At 49.6% G+C, this 22,155-nt stretch overlaps 5 protein-coding genes across 5 annotated transcripts; 3 read left to right on the forward strand and 2 right to left on the reverse strand.

Annotated features, from left to right (window-relative positions):
- Window positions 1–228: 228 nt before the first annotated feature.
- Window positions 229–1,500, forward strand: P884DRAFT_264964 (uncharacterized protein). The gene has a single exon (XM_069441899.1). It carries the CDS (start codon window positions 276–278, stop codon window positions 1,323–1,325), a length of 1,050 nt encoding a protein of 349 aa, XP_069293668.1. The 5' UTR covers window positions 229–275; the 3' UTR covers window positions 1,326–1,500.
- A 1,675-nt stretch (window positions 1,501–3,175) lies between these two features.
- P884DRAFT_251883 (major facilitator superfamily domain-containing protein) lies at window positions 3,176–5,607 on the forward strand. The gene is made up of 7 exons (XM_069440708.1): window positions 3,176–3,531; window positions 3,684–4,031; window positions 4,112–4,221; window positions 4,286–4,557; window positions 4,636–5,053; window positions 5,146–5,357; window positions 5,431–5,607. Exons 1-7 carry the CDS (start codon window positions 3,290–3,292, stop codon window positions 5,563–5,565), a joined length of 1,737 nt encoding a protein of 578 aa, XP_069293669.1. The 5' UTR covers window positions 3,176–3,289; the 3' UTR covers window positions 5,566–5,607.
- Window positions 5,608–5,759: 152 nt separating this feature from the next.
- On the reverse strand, window positions 5,760–7,116 carry P884DRAFT_211855 (glycoside hydrolase family 5 protein; the record flags this gene model as incomplete). Its single annotated transcript, XM_069439115.1, has 3 exons — window positions 5,760–6,491; window positions 6,558–6,887; window positions 6,949–7,116. The coding sequence occupies 3 exons, from the start codon at window positions 7,114–7,116 to the stop codon at window positions 5,760–5,762; spliced, it is 1,230 nt and encodes a 409-aa protein (XP_069293670.1).
- A 768-nt stretch (window positions 7,117–7,884) lies between these two features.
- On the reverse strand, window positions 7,885–9,091 carry P884DRAFT_288047 (uncharacterized protein; the record flags this gene model as incomplete). Its single annotated transcript, XM_069443915.1, has 2 exons — window positions 8,617–9,091; window positions 7,885–8,547 (listed from the first exon to the last, which is right to left on the reverse strand). The coding sequence occupies exons 1-2, from the start codon at window positions 8,716–8,718 to the stop codon at window positions 7,885–7,887; spliced, it is 765 nt and encodes a 254-aa protein (XP_069293671.1). The 5' UTR covers window positions 8,719–9,091.
- Window positions 9,092–12,088: 2,997 nt separating this feature from the next.
- P884DRAFT_211798 (general substrate transporter) lies at window positions 12,089–13,992 on the forward strand (the record flags this gene model as incomplete). The annotated part of the gene is made up of 6 exons (XM_069439113.1): window positions 12,089–12,381; window positions 12,439–12,694; window positions 12,791–13,154; window positions 13,225–13,289; window positions 13,338–13,827; window positions 13,934–13,992. 6 exons carry the CDS (start codon window positions 12,089–12,091, stop codon window positions 13,990–13,992), a joined length of 1,527 nt encoding a protein of 508 aa, XP_069293672.1.
- Between the last annotated feature and the right edge of the window lie 8,163 nt (window positions 13,993–22,155).

The following is a 22,155-nucleotide window of genomic DNA, read 5'->3' on the forward strand; positions in this document are numbered from 1 at the left end:
CCAAACAACGTCGCAGCTGATAAGAAGATATCAGAGGACTTGCATTGCAGTGGCACAATCATCGTAGGGAGTGACTAGAAAAAAAATACGTAAGGTATGTACCTTATGGTAAGGTAGACCTGTGGTAGTCACGCCCGCACGTGCGTTGCCGTGTTTCTAACAACAACACTAACCTGCATCATTACCGACGGCACCGCGTAAATTAATAGCACAATCCGGCAGGCGCGGCCCGCCGTTCGCACAGAAAGGCAACCACCGCGCAACTGCTCAAAGAAATGACCGGGAACTTTGGAATTATTATTACGAGCCGCAAAAAAATGCCGACCAAGAGAGAAATCATCGCTCAAGATGCGGAATCCGAGCTAATAGCGCCCGTAGCAGACCTGACTCGGCCGCTGACTCTGCGCTCCAGGCGCACTGAGCGGCAGCGCCGGAAGCAGCAGAAGCGGGCGAACTCGAGTTCGGCGGCTGCTCATCCAGCGAGGCTCGTGGACTTGCCTCTCGAGCTGATGATGGCAATCCTGGAACTGCTCCGCCCCAGCGACATTTTTGCATTGTCCCAGGTGAACAAGGAGCTCCGTGCCTTTGTGCTCGCCAACGAGTCAGCCATCGCGCAGCCCATCATCAAGCTGCGATACTCTATCCTCGAACGGTGCCTTCCGCGCCCGGTTGGCCTGGAGCATGTCGAGCCAGCCATCCAGTCGCTGCTGAAAAGTGCCGACCGTCCGGACCTCGGTGCGCACCGAAACGCCCACCAGAACATCCCGCCTCCTGACAAGACGCTTCATTGCACCTGCATGACCTGCTTGGTGCGCTGGAACGCCCTCTGTGCCGTCATCGACTTTGCACATTGGCAGGACCACCTCGACAGAGGCATACCAATCCCGACCATCGAGCGCGGTACAAATCCTCGGTGGAACCAAGAGCTCCTGGAGCGCAATCGCCGCGTCGCCCTCAACGCGCTCAATAGCCCTCTGTGGTATGCCAGGATCCTTGAGGCCCATCTCGAGTCCACCACAAGGTCCATTCGCCGTCACAGCCAGAACAAGGCAGACCGGCGCCGGCACTACCGTGTGACCGCCGCCGAGATACGCGCCGGAACAGACGAGTTCCTCCAACAGAACGGGCATCCAACTTTTGACTACCCCTATGCCCGAGACCTGTACTACATGCTCGAAGCTTTCCTACCGGGCCGGAGTTGGATTTCGGAGCTCCAAAAATGGGTTTACATGCCGCAGACCCAGGAGTGGCACGAAGCCGATCTGAGAATCTTGGTTAGAATGGACGAGAAGAGGCGTCAGGAGCGTCAGAAATCAGCAGTTTGAGTCCCGTGCATGCATATAGTTATCTTTCTTGATTTTCAACACTGCTTGGACTATAATTAACGGCGGTGGGCAAGAGACAGCGGCTGCTGTAGTGTTCGGCGGGCATCTCAGAATCGGAACACACGACGCATACCAGTACCGGATCTTCGAATTGAATTCGCCTTGTTTTTCCGGCCTGTTTCTTCCTTCCAAGATGCCGGTCAAATAATCGACCCGACTTGACCATTTTGGCTTTCATCATCGCGGCGGAGTTGCGCCCCGCTGTCTTGTAGGTGGCCTCCGACTTAATCTGCTCAGTCAACAGATATGGTAGGTTACAAGCAGGGGACGTTAGTATGAGCAGGCAACTGATCTATTGAGATGGCTTCTCACCGGTCCAATGGGCGCTCGATAGCAACATAAAACCACGACTGTCAGTTCAACGAGTATTGACAACTGGCTCGAAACATCATCTCATCGGCGTTTTCCGGATGGCGACTACACTCGTGCCGTCCGCATCGTTTGGGTGGGCGAGGAGCGCGGCGGTCGGCGTGTGAGCCCATCGACCCGAACCCTGCAAAAGCTTACTTCTAGAAGCCTGGGGCCGTCAGGATGCTTTGAACTATTAATAATGCGCGAAGCTCCTTCACCGGAGTGTCGGCACTGGACCCAGATGCTGAGGGCCAGACTTTCACGGTCGGATATCATCCAAAGCTCCTCGTGGCGTGGCGGTGTGCCAAACGCGGCCCTGACTTGGCGGCTGAAACACAGGACATCATCTTTGTCGAAAGGGAGGAACGTTCTGGGCTGCACCGGATTCTCGAGTCAAAGTGGAGTGCCGGAACCGCAACGCATCCCATGTTTCCCGCCTTGCTGTGTAGCTTGATGCTCGCACATGGGCTCGGTAACACACCTCTTCTGGGCCATGGCCCGGCTTTGTATGCCGTCATCCTCTCGGTTACCATGAAGATGTTTCTAGACATTCCGTCTGCCGGTGCCACCCTTCCACATTAACACGACGCACACCGTCAACCCTGATGTGTGGTGGAATAGGACTTCTATCTTTCTTCCACAAGTGGTCTAACCACTTCCTCTCAGCACCCCCCCTCCCCTGACCCAAGACAAGAAAATTGATATTGACTTGGAGACTTCTAGGCCGACCCGTACCAGCCCAACTGGCAGAACCACTTCTGGGGCTCCGAGGACCCGAAGTTCAAGGCTCTGAAGAAGAAGTGGGATCCCCTTGACATTTTTATGCTATCTCGACGCCGGGCACCGAGGCGGAGGTGGTGATCGAGGTCGGCACTTGGTTGTGTAATTAAACGGTCGTGAGTGCCCACAGCTGCCTATCGGGATTGAGCCGACAGCCGCCTTTGTATTTCGGTTTAAATTACCCCTTTGACGTATCGGGTAATTACCTATAGATCGAGACTTTTACGATTCCTGCACCCTCGAAGTCAACCGTCTGGAGTTTTCCGGCAGGCAAGTAACTATCCTCAAAAATGGGAAAGTTACCTAAAAGGGACATGCAATTGCTGAGTTGATAATGCCGGAGTATTGTTGCCCCGGCACGGCCCGGCACACCGAGAGGGCGAAGGGTGGAGGCCGGTGAACCAGTGGACCTCTAACGCAGCCGATGATGCAAGCACACTGTACGGATGTACTAGTATGATAACTGCGTATACGAGCCAGGTGAGACCCACAGAGGACCGACCTTCGCAACTGGTCCCCTGTTTCTTTTTCTTGATCGGGAGTGCCGGGTAACCCCTCTCGGCTCGATTCCATTTCGCACAGGCTGCACCCTGCTTCGACCGAAAAAAAAAACGATCTCCGGTGGCAAGGATGGGCACGGCACAAACGTCTCTCGGTAGGTAATTGGCGGTTCTGCTTAGATGATGCTCTGGCGATCAGCCGTTGAAGCCAGCAAACATAGCTGCAGAACCTCTTTTCAGGCATTGCAGGCAAACCAACAACCTTATTAATTCATGGCTTCAGAAACTTCCGAGCGTACACCGCTCCTAGGCGGCCACCAGCCGGCTCGCCATGATGCCGTTGCCTCTCCTACTGGGAAGGACAGGCAACCGATAGCAGACGCGCAGGACCGTCATGGACGTTGGGTTCGCGATCTCGTCGTACGATTGCACAGCCTTCTGAGGGTGCACGTTGAGAAGCGGATTTTGTTCGCCGGCTTCCTTATCACGCTGTCCTTCAGCTTCACACAGGTACCGTAAGTACATCCATGCCCCGCTGTACCTCCCCATTCAGGGAACTCAGCTTCCCCATGGAAACGGGTCAATGTCTCCCATCGTACATCGAAACATAAACAAGGCGCAATGAAGCTGGTTACCTAACGTTATGTTATCATGCCCTGTTTCAAAGCATATTCTACGCGTTCCACCTCATGGAATGTGACGTATTCTACGAGAACCACCCACCGTATAATGGCCCTGGTGATCGATGCAGCCGCAACGAGATCGCTGCCGGGACAGCAACCCAGTACTCCATCCTGGGCATGACTACAACCTTTTGCGGCACCATCAACCTCTTCGTCGCTGGTTGGACGGCCAAGCGGATCGGCCCTCGTGCAGCCCTCATGGTGCAAACCTTTGTCCCGGCAATCCGCGTGGCGACCCAAGTTCTGGGCGTCCTCGCCGGCGGCCAAGCCGGGATCGACATTTTTCAGTACACCCAGTTGATCACCATCATCGGAGGCCCGGTCGGGTATATGTGAGTGTTGGCACACCTCCCCATGCAGCAACGCAGGGTGACCCTTTTACCCACCTGCTGACCTTGCCACTTGATGACAGCTTGGTAGCCAATATCATCGCCGGCGAAGTGGTCGAGCCGTTGCGGCGGACCGCCGTGTTCGGCATGCTCCAGGGGTGTATAATGCTCGGGCAAGGGATTGGGTACCTCAGTACGTTTCGCCCCTACGCTGTTTCCTCTGACTTTTGCAACAACCTTCTAACGACGGAAACAAGCCGGAGGTATGATCGGTGATACTTGGGGCATCCGCCGACCGTTTGAAGTAGCGTTTTTCTCCTTCTTGTTGTCAACCACCTACGTGCGTTTCGCATTGCCATACATCCCCCCCGAATCCCTGTCCGGCGGATCGAAATCGGACGCGAAGGGTATCGCAGCATTTCTTTCTCCGTTGCGGGTCCTGCTGCCCCAGAAGGTCATCCTCCAGTCTGGAGCGCTGGCCAAGCATTATGGCGTCCTCTTCTTGTGCGCCGGAGTCTTTCTCGGGGTAGTAAGTGATCGTTACTGTACTCCACCATGGTGGTCTCTGTCAATCGTCCTGGTGCCGGAGAGAGCTGACATGGTGCAGTTGGCTACTGGATACGCGCCCTTGCTGATTCAGATGTATGCTACGGCGGTTTTTGAGTTCAAGCAAAGCGACAATGGTTGGCTCATGTCCGGGTTTGCCTTCATGCGGGCCGCGTTCCTGATATTCCTCTTCCCTTACATTATCAACAAGGGTCGAAGGTGGTACTTGGCTCGGGAGCGCCAAGGGGCAGGCGGAGGAGAAACTGAAGACTGCGAGCCTGCCCGCCTCGCAACGAACCCGGAAGAACTTGAAGCCCCAGTGGGCAGCCTTGCCGAGGAGGAGCCTGTCGCGTCCGCTGAAGTGAAGGAGGACGAAGGCACTGCCTTTGACCTTTTCTTCCTGCGCATAAGTCTGGTTGTCGACGGCATACTGACCATGTGCGCGGCATTTGCTACCAAAGGCTGGCACATCTATCTCGGTATGCCTGACCTCTGGTGCCCCCATCGATGCGTTTCTCAACTCATCTTCTTCCCAATTTTTCGTCTATTTTTTGTACGCTGACCTTTACAGCTGCTTTCTTGCTCCCCTTCGCCTCGGGTTCGGCACCGGCAGCCAAGGGCGTCATGACCGAGATGTGCTCGGCGTCAAGGAGAGCAGACGCGCTGAATGCCTTGACGCTTGTCGAGAACATAGCTCGGTTGGCAACCCAAGGGTTGTTCGGTTTTGTATTTGCAGCCCTGGCACAAGTCGGGAAACCGCATCTGACATTCTTCGCTAACGCGGTGAGTTCCTCGTCATGCATGATTAACCCGTCGAGAGAACACGGGCGAACTGACGGTATCTCGGATATATTAGGCCATTGCGCTGCTCGCATCATCCGTTCTCCTCCTGTCTCGCTTTCCACCAGATGGGAGCAGACTTGCGGAGGACGATGGGAATGCGGAGAGCTCGGCTGAGCGCCAACAACCCGAGTCCCGGCAAGCACGGTAACGTTGACGGCTAAGCGTAAGCCGGTGATTTGTCGTATTATTTCTGACGCTTGGATGCTGTGGCTGCTGGCGCAGCCTGGAGCTTTCTCTAAGCCTGCTACAGGCTGCCATTTTGGTATAACCAAGCCACTATGTACATACAGTACATACAGCCTTGGCCAACCTGCTCTATTAATTTACACCCTATAAAGCCATCTACTTCCGACCACGCTGATGGTTAAGGGCATTCATCTCCTTCGCATGCCCGTACACAAGCGTCTTGGCCTCCTCGTCGTCCAAGTAGATGGTAAAACCATCGTCATGGTTCCGACCATAGGAGTAATTCGAGTATCCGTACTGCCAGTACATGCTCCCGGCTAGCTCCTCCCTGACAGTCGTCTTTTGCCAACCACCGAGCACCTCGACCCTCGTCCTGTTGTCGACCTTGCCGGTGTACTCCAGCCTCTTGTCCGGCGTCAGCCAGCCGTACTCTTCGTGCACGACGGGCTTGCGAGCCTTCCGACCGGCGGCAGCATGATCACGGATCCACTGGTGCGTCCACTCGACAGTCTTATCCCACCAGTCAGGATAAGAGTGGAAGACGCCAAAGTCGATGGTCTTGAGCGAGAGCTCATGGTCAAAGTCGCCACCGTCGGCACCATTGTAGGCCCAGTCGTCAGACTCGCGGTTGAAGCCTCCCTCGCCTCCCCAGGTAACCAAATGGTTGCGGTCGAGGCTCTTGATGTACGCGCTCATCTCCGAGATCCAAGACGAGAGAACCTGGGGCGTGCAGTTATCGCTCCGCGGAAGATTGCGGACCCCATCGGCGCCACAGCGGGGCTCGTTGGCGAGTTCCCAAGCAAATATGGTCGGCGAATCTTTGTATCGAGTCACGACCGCCTTTACATAGCGCTTGAAGGCTTCCTTGATTCTGGGGACGGTATAGAACTAACGAGGTCCGGTTAGCAATGTGAGGAGTAATTACACGGGCGGTCGAAGCAAGGGCGAGCTCACATCGTCGTGGTATCTGCCGCCCAGATTGACAGTATAGACGTCCATGCCGCCATAATCGGCCCAGTTGTTGGTCAGAGCGACAAGGAGCTTGATGCCAGTCTTTTCTGCAGCCTTGACGACTTTGTCGAAGCCGCTGATGTCAATGGTGGAAGTGCCGTTAGGGTACCACCTCTGAAAGACGACCTCGGTAGGACCAGCGCCTTCTCCGCCATACTGGGGCAAACCATCGGGGTCGTATGTGCTGTTCTTCTCGTTAAACCCCCAGGTGCGGAAGACAGAGAGCCCGGCTCGCTTGGCGGCCGTTAGCCCCTTTTCAATATCTTGCTGGTCCTAAAAGAATGACATGTTAGCAAGTCGACGGCATCATCAAGATGAACCGAGGACCACTTACGCCATTGAAGGGAAAGTAGTAAGCGTTGCTCCCAGCAAAGTGAAAGTCCTTGCCCGCGAGCTTGAAGATCCCTCCCTCGACCGTCACGAAATTGGAACGGCCAGGGGCCGCCGTAGCGGTAAGGATCAGCAGACTGGCGGCAAGAAGCCTTGAAGTTGAACAGCGCATTGTTACCACCAAAAATACTGGAAGAAGAGTATGCGTTGACACTCTGGAGGAGGACAAGTGTTGAGCAAAACGTCGTCTGTCATCTTAAGATTTAAACATTTGTTGTTTGTTTCCCCTTCTTGGCTCCCGTTTTTGGCATCGGAGTCCGTTGAGCCGCCCTCTAGAAAAGGAAAGTCTTGGCAAGGGCTTGGCAGGGACGAGCGACACTGCCTTCGGCATCGCCCTCTTCGCTCTGGCCTGGGCGCGCCCAAAATATCAGTTGTGCCGCGTACATACTAGTAGTAGGTCGAGCTTGTGGGGATCATTCTTTGTTTCGGCCAACGGCCATTGCACGGCTGTCGAACCGATAGGAACGCGGATAGACGGGCCGCGCCCCGTTTCCGGATAGTACGCGTATCTCGATGGCAACAGGGGGTCACACGCAAAAGATCAGGATGTCCAAAGCTGTGTCAAGTCCTCTGACTACTCAGACAAAAGAAATGAAAATAGTATCGCGAGGAGGGTTAGTCACGCCACCTCGGGATATTGACATGGAGAAGGACACAAGACGAAATGTCGTGGAAAACTAATTAACAGCCATTCAACTCCCATAGTTAATTATCCACTCATTGCACATTGGAACCATTCCGCCAGCCCCGGTACCTGGAGCCTGTTCATTGTCCGCATTTGCTCGTTCCATTACTTTCCTCCTTGACGAGCAAGTCGTGAAAATTTCGTGTGCCAGCGGCAAGCCTGACTGTCGACATCTACTTCTATGGCCGGTTGGCTCTAGTTGCTGGCTTTGATGGCGATGTCGGCGCACGAAAGGTAGATCTGACCGGTCTGGAACGAGTTCCACTTGAATGACAGCAGAGTGTGAGAAGACTGGTAGTCGGGGATCTTGATCTTCTTGGTGACCGGGAAGCCGCCCGAGATGCTCGTGTAGCAAGAGCCCTGGGGCGCGTTGTCGACTCCCTGGCATGCGCGCCTGCTGTCTGCCTGGAATGCGTTGCAGGTGAACCAGTCATTCCGCCAGCACGGCTGACCCTCCGAGCAGTCTGGGTTGTACCCGCAGTCCTGTCCCGACACGTCTTTGCACGAGAGCGTGCCTGCTTGGAAGCAGTCTTCGGCCGCCTGCTTCTCGTCTGCGGTGGGCAGGTAACCCGGGGTGAGGAACTTGTCGACCAGCGTCTGGTTCTGGCAGATGCGGTAGCTGAACATGCCGCCGTGGTCTCCATTGTGATCGACACACCACTGCACCTCGACAACCTGGCCGGGAGAGTAGGTCGCTACCGGCTCCTTGCCCCAGTGCTCGCCCGGCTGGTTATAGTCGATGCTAACCCGGGCATTGTACCCGCAAGGGCCGCTCCGTCCGACCAGCGCGGCATCGAGATCGGGCCACGACTGCACCGGCTCGAGAATCGAGCACTCGGGACAAGAATCGAGGCCGGCCTGCTTCCCACGTTAGTCTGTCTTCTAAAATCTTGGTCGTGGCGATCCATGGATTTTCGTTAATGTTACCTCTGCGCCAAGCCGTGTTCGACTGGACGGAATCGTCAAGTACCCATGTCCTTGAACCAGCGTGGCAGTCGCAATAATCGCTGCTCCGTACGTCGACTTCATCGTTGCTATATGGGTTCTAGGCTGAGTCGTCGTGGGGCCAGCAAAGAGTCAAGGTGCGGTAAGGTGCGGTAGGCTGATGGTAAGAGGATGTAGGTGATGAGTTGGACAAGTTGAATTCCACCAGAGGGAACAGCCAACCTTATATGCTCTCCGGCAATGTTGGTCGGCGGATGAGGGCCAGGTTTGAGACTGGCTTTGGTGCTCCTTCTTTTCGAGGCGCCGGCGTGGCACTCGTTGAAATTCGGCGTATTGCTCGGGCGTTTGACCCCAATGCTGCCGAGGTAGAGCCTTTGTAGATGAGAAGGGTATATGTACATTCGCATCGTTGCTGACGTTGTAGGGAGTAAAGTCGCCCTCTTAGCATGTGCTTTGCCAAGCCATGAGCAACCCAGAGGTTGGTTGTTCATCATGAATGCGGCAACGGCTTCGAGAGGCAAAACCCGGGGCCCCGCATCCAGGCGGAGTTGGGCGGAGTGAAAAGCAGCGATGATTGGCAGAACGGGTCGCTTGATGAACCTGAAGTATCGGGAGTCTACACTGCGCTGGGCGCTTGGTCCGGCCGAGAAAAGCACCACGGCCACCTATGTGTGGAGTAAACGGGCCGAATCTTGGACAGATCTCGCTCTCGATGTAACAAGATGACCTGGTGCAAGTTTAAGCTGGGTTCTAATACTGCTTGCTTGAATTCTCCGACCCGACTCCACCACTTGTTTGTAAATACCTCTATAGAGGGTTATAGCAACCTGATCCATGTGATATTATCCTGCTCGGTTATCGAAGCATGCCGCTTTAGACTGTAGCGGTTGTAATGCCGGCCTTCCGATAAGGTCTCGCCTGCCACTGTTTGATTGGAATGACAGGAAGCTACCTATATAGCCATACCCGTAATGTCCCCTTCCAATAGAAGACTATATAGGGTAGGTATGCCTAGACACACTTAGCCCTTGATTTCCTACGGACCTGATGAGCTTCGTACAATGTGTTCAAGTAATTATAGACGGAAATGTTGACCACTGGACTGTGACGGCGAGAAATAAAATAGTCCTCCCTGGGTTGCGGGTATATCCATGTTAATGCCCAAAGCCCGGAATATCATTGCTCTTCTTAGGGCGCTTAACAAATCACGTTTAATATTCCTCTTTGTGACTTTTTAACTCCAAGGTTTCTAATACATAAACCCTGTCCTCCAGTAGTAATTAGGTCGACAAACTTGAGCTTGTGCTTGGTTCATCCCGCTCCTTGTAGAGGCCAACGACGCATACAATCAGCTTATGAGTTGACAGTCAACTGAAGATTGCGGATGATTGGAGCTAGGTCTGCGTAATTAACCTAGGTTTCAACGCTTTTGCACTGAACCTCTTTTTTTTCGGGCGATTACCACACCGACGTCGACATCTCGGACGATTGAGCAGGGGGCGGCATAATTATAGATCGACTAAAGCGCCCTTTGCATGACTGTCCATTCGAACAAGGGATATCCGATTTTGCCCATGGCACCCATGACTCTAAGTAGATATACCGCGTCTATAGGAAGTTGGAGGATAGAAGCTCAACGCAAGGTCTACTAGTGAATATATGACCCGTCTGCTGACTCGGAGACTTACCTTTGGTAGAAAGTGTACGTATTTCTCCTATCTCTTCCCAACGCACCAGGGTTGGAACAACGATCCTTTTCTGACGCTGCCCCCGACGTCCACGAAGTATTTTTAACTTCTAACATGATATTCGGGGGTTGGAAAGCGGTTCCCACTTTTCTATTTCGTTGTTAACAGATATGCAAAGCTTTGCATGAAGTAGGGATCCCAAGACCCTGTCGGCGTTGCTAAATGAGTAATTACCTATGTACAATCACGCATCCTCAGGAGACGCTACAGACCAGGAACAAGAAGATGGGGGTATGACCTCCGCCTGTGCATGGCTCACCTCAATCTACAGTTCCCGATCCCTATTCTACACAATAGGACTAGACTCTGAAAACCGTGGAAACCTCCCCACCGGTTCTTTCGCCGCATCGACGTCGCCATGTTGACACAACCGCCCTGCTCCACAGATAGCCGTTGCTCACGTAACAAAACATATCGGCTAATTAGAGAGGGTCGGAAACCTGTATCGCGTGTTGATGGAAAAACCACCTTTTAAAGGTGCTAATAATGACAATGGTCTAGAGGGACGCCAGGTGCTAATAACAACAGTGGTCTAGAGGGACGCCGCGTGGTCAACAGGAAAACTAAAGGACTATTTCATTTGTATGATGATCGGGATCTTGAAAGGAAACACCCAAAGTAATCCAATCGGGCGTGGACATTGCCTATGTATTGACTATTAGCATGTGTATCTGCAGCCCGTCAGCACCACTTAATTAGGATATAAATATATATACTGGTTGCTGATTAGGCCCCGTCATTTCTTTGTAGCATCTTATGCACGTGTGCTGACCACCGCTACAACGCCTGTCTGGTAAGGTATCTTGATGACGTCTCCTATGTTAATTCTCTCACTGAATACCTCGGATACAGTGGATATTTGCCATCTTTCATCTCACAGCCCAGAAGCAAACTAGTTGTCCCTGGCTGATGCCGTTGTCAGGACTAGGAACGGCACTAGAGCAGATCAGACAGGATGGGTTTATGTAACGTGGGGAGAAATATAGGAACATAAAGGGATACTGGAGGTATAGCTCCTTCGAACAAACCCTTTTCGAATCTATTGCCCACTTTCATAATTTCGTTTGATGATGTTGAGACAAATCAGCTGCGCGCTTCTCTTACAGTGCCCAAGCTTAATGACCCATGTGTTGCAGGTTACCTAGGTACACACTCAGATGTGGAATGGGTGCAACGAAGTCCCGAGAATGTGGTCAGTCCCCTCGACTTGTAAGATACGGGACTCTTAACTGTCATTTGCTATAATGACGTATTTAGCGGAATATGCTTCATGGAATGGTAGCCCAAAACGTAGCATCTCTTTACCGGAGGAAGCTACTCGTATGTGCCAGAACATGTTTGCGATGCAATGCGTTGTCTTTAGTATTGTTGATCCCACCCAAGGCCTGCTTGTAAGGCAAGCCGGCACCCCGCTTCTTTGGTACGGACATATCGGCAAATAGTAAAATGATACCCGGGGAGCTCATCGCGACCCCTCTTTTCCTACCTAATTATCTGTCCTGCTTCCTCAAAAGTGCGAGGACCAAAGTGTAATGATAACGGGCAGAAAACCCTAAAGAGAATCGGTTCGCTTGGAACAAGCAACATCCTCTACTCATCATCACGGTACCTCTGCCTTGCGAAGGATGAAGATGGCGTCTCAACGCACTTTGAGAGATCCAATCGACGTCGAGGCTTTCGACGGCGGCGACGCCAAACCACGCGAAATGCTCGAGATCGAAGCGACGAGAGAGATAACGGCCGCCGAACACGCACTCGGCTTCTGGCCGGCCATACAGCAGTACCCAAAAGCAACCCTTTGGTCCATGTTCTTCTGCCTGGCTGTGGTGATGGCCGGTTATGACGCACAAATTATCACCAGCTTCTACGCGCTGCCGGCCTTCCAGCGGAAATACGGCAACCTTCTTAGCAACGGCAAGTATGAGGTCAGCGCACCTTGGCAGACGGCACTTGGAATGGGCAACCCTATCGGACAAGTCTTGGGTGCCCTGGCGAGCGGGTACCCTCTCGAGAAGATTGGCCGTCGTTGGACACTGGCCATCTGCTGCCTGTGGAGTATTGCCCTGGTTTTTGTACAGTTCTTTGCTACCAGCGTCGAGATGTTGTGTGTGGGGGAGATTCTTGGTGGGCTGGCCTACGGGTTCTACGTTGTCATTGCCCCGACTTACTCTTCCGAGATCTGCCCACTTGCCCTGCGCGGTTTTCTCACCACATCGGTCAACCTCGCCTTCGTCATCGGCCAATTCATTGCTCAGGGTGTGGCAGCGGGACTTGAGACCCGGCTGGATGAATGGGCTTACAAAGCACCGTTTGTAAGTATCGGTCCTTCGAAGCAAAGACCTCTCCCTCTTTCGGAATCCAGAGACGACTAACCCGTAGTGGCACCATCACACTCCTCTGTCTTCAAGGCCCTCCAGTGGCTCTGGCCCGTCCTGATTCTCGCTGGCCTCCCATTCGCCCCAGAAAGCCCCTATTGGCTCATTCGGCAGGGCAGAAAGAGAGATGCTCGCCAAGCACTCGAAAAGCTCTCATCCTCTAAGCACCGACCTGACATCGACCAAGTCTTGCTCGGAATTGAGCAGACTGATTTACTGGAAAGGGAATTTGAAGCCACCAGTTCCTACAAAGACTGTCTCAAAGGCGTGCATCTCGTGCGCACCGAGATCTCCGTCATGGTGTACTTGATCCAGGTTATTGGAGGGAATCCGCTCATTGGGTATGCAACTTACTTCTTCGAGAAAGCAGGACTGGATCCGACGGATGCGTTCAATAGTATGTACTCTTACTACCCGGCGGGGATGACTTACCAAGATTCGCAGAGTTAATTAACTCAACTAATTAGTGGGCGTCGGCAATACGGCGCTCGGTTTCGTCGGCACGGTAATATCGTGGCCATTGATGAACTATGTGCGTGCATACCAACATTTGATGTTTTCCTACTAACAAATTTCAAAGTTTGGCTTTGGTCGTCGAGCTATTTACAATGCGGGAATGGTGGTCATGACGATCTTGCTCTTCGTCATTGGTTTTCTCAGCATCCCTGCCAACAATAGGGGGGCTACCTGGGCCATGGCCACGCTGATGGATATTTGGACTTTTGCTTATCAGATGACGGTCGGCCCTATTTGCTTCGTCATCATTTCGGAGATTTCGGCCACTCGCCTACGCAGCAAGACCATCGCCATTGCGACAGCCGTACAAGCGGGAGCCACCATTGTCACCACCGTTGCGATGCCATATATGCTCAATACGGATGAGGCAAACTGGGGTGGCAAGGCTGGCTTTTTGTTTGGTGGCATTAGTCTTCTTTGTCTCGTATGGTGTCACTTCAGGTTGCCGGAGAGCCGTGGAAGAACATTTGAGGAACTTGACATTCTGTTCCAGAGGAAGATTCCAGCGAGGCAGTTTAAGAATTACGACCTTCTCAGAGAGAGAGAGGGGTCGGGTCACGAGTGACCGGGAGACAGCCTTGAAAATAAAGACAAATCCCCCGGTAGGAATTTATCAGAGCATTTAGGAGCATACAACTGGCATATAATGTGCGTATCAAGAGCATCCTATCGGAAATCAGGAACTGTTAAGAGCTTCGCATATGGCCCCTCCAATCTAGGAGAGTAATTAGGTTGTCTATTGTACCTGAAACTCGGGGCATGTTTACACCGTGGACGCGTATGATGTCAACAAGCGTCAACGCTGAACATCGGCTTCCTATAACAGGCCGCCATAATCAATACTATGATCTGCCCCCATATAATTAACTTCCGCATGGTTAATATCAGTGCTCGCAATGATCTGTTTGGCTCTGCTGCTGAAAACGGACGTGTTGTATACCTTAGTGTCCACATACAAGAGACTGTACCAAAGGACCTTATGCTTCAGTTTATATACTTCACTTATAGCCTTCCAAATCACGTCGCAGCAGAATTTGTGAGCTTTTGCGGGTAATTAGTCAGACCCATTGACATATCCAGAGATTCATCATGTAATATATCGAATGTGTCCCACCGCTAAACGAATTACTAGGGGTGGTCAGAGAGCAGAGACGACTCGAATGCCCCAACCAGCGCCACCGCTCCTAGAGTCCAAAAGGGAATTTGTAGGTGGCCAGACTGTAGTCTAGCAGCAAAGAGCTTCCCACTAAGGACAGGGCCGATAGATCCTGCAAGGCAACTGAACGATGCTGCGGCGCCGTTGATCCTGACAAGCGCAAGTTTCGAGGGAGATGTATTTGTAATTCTATATTGAGAAATGCAAACAGATGTCAGCGGGGTAAGAGCATGTAATAATTAGTGTTACTTTCGCATTTTGGTTTGACTTACAAGACCGCGGAGCAGATTTACCCTATTGATGAGAAAGCCACGTTTATCCACAAATCCAGCAATAAGAACGCAAAGTGGAACGGAAAAGGCAGTTTAGGAAGAAAGGGTGTGAAGATGTACATACATCGCCGGATACAGACCGAGAACCGATTGGAATGCTCTCAGCGCCCAAGCTTCGATATCAACCAGGGGATAGCTGTAGGTTGAATGGCTGCCCTGAAGATCGCCTCTGTAAGGAATATGATGCCGATTGCTCTCGTGTAGAAGCCAAATCCACCCCGAGATTGGGGGAACCACTCGCTCCGAGGCCTTAGTTTATCTGCACCTCTGCTGCTCGATACAGGCTCCAAGGCGAGAAAGGTGCCCATCAGGGAATCGGAGGCAACCTTGTGGAATGCGAGTAGAGAGACCGCCACAACCTGCGATATCACCTGGAAATTGAAACCTCGGTCCGAGACTTCCTCTGGAGCTTCTTCGACATCGAATTTTATTAGATCTGAAGAAGTGTCACCGCTGTCTACCGGGTCTCACTGCCAGTTCTCAACCGTGTGGTCTTCTTCAACAACCTCTTAAGTTTCTAGACCCGCTGAATCTTCCTCCGCTAGGGGTGAGTAAGTTGCATAGTAAACTTGGTCGTGACATATAAAGAGTCTTTTCAATCGTAGTAGAAGCGATAGCTTCATGCCTAGGTGATCAGACATTTAGGGATATATTACAGTATATAGCTATTAGTAGGTCAGATCCGACTAACCTACCAATAGGGATAATAAGCTAGGGGTTATAGATATATATTTAGATAGCATCCCTAAGTGCCTCTAGCACTTAGAAGAATTAACGTATCTTATTACCACTTCTATAGACCTTATCTATTAGTCTAGGAGTACTACCTATAGTACAAATACCACTATAGTATTATATCTTATAGCCTATCCGAGCTATAGTCATTTATAGCTATCGAGCTATAGCAAGTGGTACCTATTATCGGTTCGAAGCTACGATCTTTATTACTATTTATACTCGAACGCTATAGGAGACCATTTACCTAAGGCAAGTAATTATATCCCTCTACTTCGAGTAAATACCTAAATAGTTGAAAACGATAATAATAATAATATTATTAAGAACCAATAAATGAGTCTAAACTATAGTAAGCGTATTAGACCTACTATTTTGTTATTAGAAATGCCTATTAGCGTTAGGTTTAGAAGCTCTCTCTAATAGACCTTTAACTCCTTAAGCCAGTAATATCTCTTAAGGAGGCTAATAGCTACTCTACTTATACCTATAACTTCTATAACTACCTAATAGATAAGGATTATCTAGAATCCTAGACTCTTAATAATTATACTCTAAAAGGACTTATTAGGTACTTTATAAGACTCTTTCTTTAACTTTTAAATAAAGCTCTTATTCTATTATTATTACTAGTAGTAAGAGTTATATTAGAAGTATAAGTTTAGGAGGAAAGCTAGTATAGGGGACCCTTAAAGATCTTAAAAACGCTAAGCCCTAAAGACCTAATTTAATAATTTATTATATTACTAGAAACTACCTTATAGAGGATAACTCTATCTACTAGCCTATTAGATTTACTAGAGACCCTAAGGCCTAAGCTAAACCTAGTAGATCTAAGTAGATAAGGTAATTAGATACTAAGTAGACCTGTTAGAGCTATTTAAATTATAATTATAACTAATATACTAAGGGAACTTCTAGAAAGGGAAGAACCCTAGTAGGAGTTATTATAAAACCTCTAACTAATAGTCTAACTAATAGAAGGATCGCTAATAATAACGCTAATACCAGTAGGAGATACCCTTATAAGGGGATATATACCCCTTTTACTATTAGACCTAATAGAGAAAATAATTATAAGATTACTCTAAAAGGTAATAGTTAGATTTCTTTAGAACGCTATAATTAACTAGATAGATATTAGTTCCCTTTAGCTATAGCTAGTATATATAGTATTATAACTAGTAATAGACTAAGCCTAGAAGATTATAGATATAAGCCTACTTTAGCTAGATACTAACCGAAAGATTACTAATAGCTAGCTAATCTTCTATTATAAAAAGATCTATTATTATATTAATACTAACCTCTAGATTAAGTATATCTATAATATAGTTAGGGGAAACATTTATAAGGAGCTTCTCTTATAAGATAATCTATAGGTATTATTCTATAGATTAGCCTTATAATAGTATAAGTAATAACTATTACTAACTAAGAAGGAGACCTTATACCTAAATATAAAGATATAGCTCTAAAGGATTAAAGAATAATTTAATATCTAGTTTAACTAAGTAGGTCAATAGCTAGTATAGAATAGCTATATTAAAGACGACCTAGCCTTAGGTAAATCTATCTATAAATTTGCTATAGACCTTATCTATTATACCCAAGTCTAGGGAGATAAGATAAACTACTAGCTCTTAATTGGACTTTGGTTAATAATAACTCCCTTACTTTATAAGCTCTACCCTAAGCTATATAAGGTAGATACTATTAACTAGTACCTCCTCTATACCTCTGAAAAATAGGAAGCTCTTTTAGAGGAACTTAAAGCCGGAAAGAGGTTAAGGAAGGTAAGTATATTTAATATTAATAATATATTAGATAGGACTAGTAATAGTAATAGTAATAATATTAATAAGGAATAAGCTAATTAGTTATATACTAACCCCTAAAAGGGTAGTTAAGGCTAATAATACTAGACTAACTATTATAGGCAACGGCCTTACGACCGCTATTACAGGCCCGGTTCCGAACCTATAGGAACTCGTGGCCGAGGAAGTCAGAAAGGGGCTTAAAGAAGCCCTTAAGGCTACCCCTCGCCCCACCTGGGCGCAGGTGGCCGTAGGGCCGCAACAGGGGGCAACAGGCCCCTAAGGAGGCCTACCGTCGGCTAAGGCAGTGCCACTACGGGCCTCGCGGGAGGTCACGATACGGAACGCGAGCCTACGGGAGGACCTTAAAGCCCGAACCCCGGCCGAGATAGTCCAAGCAGTTAACGGTGCCTCTAGCCGTCAGGGAGCCGTCGCGGCCAGGAAGCTCCCAAGTAGGGATATAGTAGTGGTCTTCAAAGATAAGGCCACTAAGGATTAGTATTCGGCTAACAAGCGATAGGTAGCTATAGCCTTCGGAGAGGAGGCTAGAGAGGTCGGCAGGGCCTATATAGTCCTAGCTAAAGGAGTCCGGAAGGAGGAGCTACAGGGGGTTAGTAAACAAGACTTCAAGGGGGCCGTAGGCCTACACTCGATCAAAACGGTCAAGTTCCGGCTGCCAAAGAGCCCGTAAAGGAAGTAGGCCACGGTACTCCTAGGCTTACAGGACCTCAAAGAGGCCCAGAAGGCCTATAACGAGGGCGTGGTCTAGGATACCCAGGTGCTAGACTACGAACCTTACTAGGATGCTCTAGAGCCAAGGTAGTGCTATAGGTGTTAGAGCTTTGGCTATACCTAACGGTACTGCCAGCGGCCGGCCTGTTATAGCCATTGCGGCACGAAGGCCTACGGAGAGGGAGGGAAGACTAGGGAGGCCTAGTGCCCTACCTACTCTAACTAACTCCCTTGTAGGTATACAGCCTATAGGGGCCCCTATATAGCCTGGTATAGGGGCTACCCAAAGAAAGTCGAGGCCTAGGAGAGGGCTAGGGAGGCCTACCAGTATAGGCCTCGAACCTTCTAGCCACCAGAGTAACTATACTAGAAGGTAGCCTTCGAGTTTAGCGGCTAGCTAGAGGACGACGACCACTACCAAACCGGGGCTAAACGCCCCCACGGGAGGTCTACCCTAGCCTAACAGGCGGCTAGGAGTGCCTTGTTCGATGCCCGACAGACCCGTATCTCCTTTCTACAGCCCGGAGCCCCCTCCTTCTCGCAACCGGCTAAGGGGGCAATGGCCGTAGAGCCTACTACCACCATGCCTTCGTCCTCTACTCTGGCTACCTCAAATACAAATTAAGGTCCTTTAGTGGAATACCTAAGGTAACAAACAGGCCCTCGAGGTCCTACTAGAGGAGGCTAAATACGACCTACTAGCTATCTAGGAACCGTAGATCAACCGGTTTACAGGGTTAACATACTGCCCCCGGGCTTCGAAATACCACCTAGTCCACAAGCCAAAGGGCAAGGCGGCTATTCTAGTGGCTAAACGGTTCCCGGTTGGCTAGTGGGACTATTCGATAGAGGAGAACTGGTATAGGGTAACCTTTCTAACCCTAGGAGAAAGGGGGTTCGAGCTCTAGTCAATCTATAATAATAAGGGGGAGCGGGCCCTCTTACGGGACCTACTAGCCCTACCTCGGCCAGCCTACCCCCTAGTTCTTATAGGTAACTTCAACCTCTACTACCCGGTCTAGGACCTGTTTGACAGGCTTAGCCCGGGGGCTAGGGACCTCCTTAGCCTTGCGGACCAGTAGGACCTCGACCTATAAACGCCATACGGCCAGGTCACCAGGGCCCCCTAAGGGGACTAACGTAGTCGGCCTTCTACAATAGACCTACTCTAGGCCTCGGCTAGGCTAGAAGTAACCTATAGGGATATCGCGGAACATGGGAAGTTAGACCACTACCTATAGGCCCTAAATGTCTCCCTCTAGGGGACCGACAGGCCTATACCAGCTAGTAAAGGGTAGGATTAGAAGAGCCTAGACAAGGAGGTCACGTAGGCCGAGGCAGCCCACCTCCCGCTCCGGCTCGGCAGGTAGGCATCGGCCCCGGCCCCGGCTGTGCCTATCTTCTAGGGCCTAGAGGAGCTTCTATAGGCCTTTAACAGGCTTATAGAGGCCCTCGAGGAGATAGCTACGTGTCACGGAAATATGCATATAGATGCCGCCTAGGCCACCGGCACGGATAGGCCAATTAAGCCGAAAGGACGGGAAGAACCAATCATAACGTAGGGAGCACTATAAGCCCCACCGTACGCTGGCTTACGATCACCAAGATCAGCGTAAAGTCACTGATCGCGATAAGCGGCTTACCAGGATCACTGACCAAGGACTGATCAAGGTGATCTAGGAAGGTTATATATATATATAGATAGTTACTCGTTCTAGTAGACTCTAGAGTTCACTAGTAATAGTAACTCTCCTTTATAGTTATAGTACCCCTAATAGTATCGTACTACTATAAGAGATAACTCTGTTATTATAAACCCTTTGGCTTCACCGAATCCCTTAGACGACCTATACGCTTATCCCGCACCACTTACCTTCGTCTGAACCCTTTTAGAAGAAGTCTAAGTTAGGTTCGTCACACGTTGCTATCACTCCCTTTGTTCTATTATAGTTTAGAACGGAGGTGACTTCGACCTCGATATCGATATAGCTACTAACGTTACGGCCGAACAACTGCTCGCCTAGCTTGGTTAACTCTAGTAGCGAATCTAGGAGTTAGACTAGAGAGACAAGGCTGCTTAAGCTCGAATCAAGGAACTCGAGAACGGCGAAAAGCACTCGTAGAAACTAGTTAACGAGGCCTATACTAAAATCAAGGCGCTCGAGACTGCTAAAGCAAGCCGTATTAAGATCAAACCACCTGGTAAATACGGAGGAACCAAGGAGGATCTTATAGGGTTTTTGACAAACCTCCGATCCTACTTCTGGCTTAATGATAACAAGTTTCTAGACGATAAAGCTAAAGTCCTCTATATAGCTATAAGACTAGAGGGTAAGGCACTTAGATAGTTCGAACCTACGTAGAATGACTACCTTACTAAGGAAGACGAGGACGACTAAGACGCCTTTATATAGGTAGTCTTCTGATCCTATAACCGTTTCGAAGAAGAGCTTTAGAAGGTCTTTAGCGATAAAGATAAGAAGATTTACGTATAAGAAAGGCTTGCTAATCTCCGATAGACTAAGTTAGTAGCCTCCTACGCTATATAGTTTAGATAGGATATACTTAAGTCTTAGCTTAATGACGAGGCATTAATATAACTGTTTTATAACGGCTTAAAGGAAAAGGTTAAAGACGAGCTATATAAGTATAACCAGCCTAAAACGCTAGACAAATATATTATATAGGCTATTAGAATCGATAATCGGCTCTATATATAGGAATAATAGAAATAAGGTTAAATGAATAGAACTATAGTTAAGGCTAACGACAAGAAAAAGCAAGCGTATATTAGTACCTTATATAGGACGTATCCTAGAGCTATAGATATAGATATAATATAGAAGCAGGATAAGAAGAAGATAGCTAAAGATAAGTCTAATGTTACCTACTATAACTATAGAAAGAAAGGACACTATAAGCGAGAATATCAAAGCCCGAAGAAAGATTAGAAACTAGTCCTAGGAAAGGAAACTACAGTCATCAACAAAACCAAGGACGTCATCAAAGTAGTAGCCACGAGCTACAAAGATAAGGATAACGATATAGATAGTCTCAAACACGATAATAACGGCAAAGACAAACAGACACTATACTCCGAACTAATTACTATAGACCCTAAGATAGGCATTGCCGAATAGGATACGGCAGGGGAGTATACGCTACCGATTTCGATTCTCCTAGCCTTAAGGTAGTAGGGTTTTACGGTCACGTAGAGACGGGATAGATCGTAGACAACCGATACCTAAGGAGTCGACCGACCTAGACCGAACATCTTATTCCTTTAGGAACAGATCAAATGGTACTATAACGAAGTCTTCCGGCTCAATATAGAGTTATATAAACGAGATAGACGCCTAACTCGACTTGCTATAACGAACCCGACTCAGACTTCTTCTGAAAGGGTTCAGACGAAGGTGAACGGTGCGGGACAAGTGTGCAAGTCGTCTGAGGGATTCGGTGAAGCCAAAGGGTTCATAACAACAGAGTTGTCTCTTCACAGTAGTACGATGCTGTTAGGAGTACTGTGATGTGAGGAATGCGTGTTGCGTTGCTATCACTGGTAAACTCTAGAGTCTACCAGAACGAGTGACTATCTACATGTATATATAACCTTGGTAATCACTCCCGATCACGGTGATCGTGAGTGATTGTATAGTGGTGATCACCCTGATCACTGGTGAGCGTAGTGATCACAGCGCTTCTTATGTTGTGATTGGCCCTTCCGTTCCTTCGGCTTGATTGGTCTATCTGTGCCGGTGGCCCAGGCGGCATCTGCATGTATATTTCCGTGACACGATGCCCCTCCTTCAAGGCTTTCGACCCGAAAGCCCTCTTTTGGCCGTTTCAAATAGCGCTAATATCCCTCGCGGTCCTTGTACATGTTTTTCTCCTTAGTTCCTTGTTGTCCTTTGCGCTGTTAACCATGCCGTCTAACGTACGTAGGTCCTAAGCATCTATTCGTCGTGAGCGTCTAGCTTAGTTTATTTCCGATCACGGGTTCGTAGTGATGGCGTGTTCCCATTGCGTAGAGTATAACCGAGTGTACAAAATGATTGAAAAATCTCGTCGCTACGAGGCTTGCGTGTGTCGGGGTCGTGCTTGCGATGG

The sequence above is a fragment of the Thermothelomyces heterothallicus genome (assembly GCF_042370625.1).
Source record: "Thermothelomyces heterothallicus CBS 202.75 unplaced genomic scaffold P884_scaffold_38, whole genome shotgun sequence".
NCBI classification, from domain to species: domain Eukaryota; kingdom Fungi; phylum Ascomycota; class Sordariomycetes; order Sordariales; family Chaetomiaceae; genus Thermothelomyces; species Thermothelomyces heterothallicus.

What these genes read in the sequence shown, in the direction of transcription:
- P884DRAFT_264964 (XM_069441899.1), top strand. Translation starts at nt 276, where the DNA reads ATGACCGGGAACTTTGGAATTATTATTACGAGCCGCAAAAAAATGCCG.
- P884DRAFT_251883 (XM_069440708.1), top strand. Translation starts at nt 3,290, where the DNA reads ATGGCTTCAGAAACTTCCGAGCGTACACCGCTCCTAGGCGGCCACCAG. An exon ending in TTCAGCTTCACACAGGTACC is followed by an intron (nt 3,532 to 3,683) that starts GTAAGTACATCC and finishes CCTGTTTCAAAG; the next exon opens with CATATTCTACGCGTTCCACC. An exon ending in GGAGGCCCGGTCGGGTATAT is followed by an intron (nt 4,032 to 4,111) that starts GTGAGTGTTGGC and finishes ACTTGATGACAG; the next exon opens with CTTGGTAGCCAATATCATCG.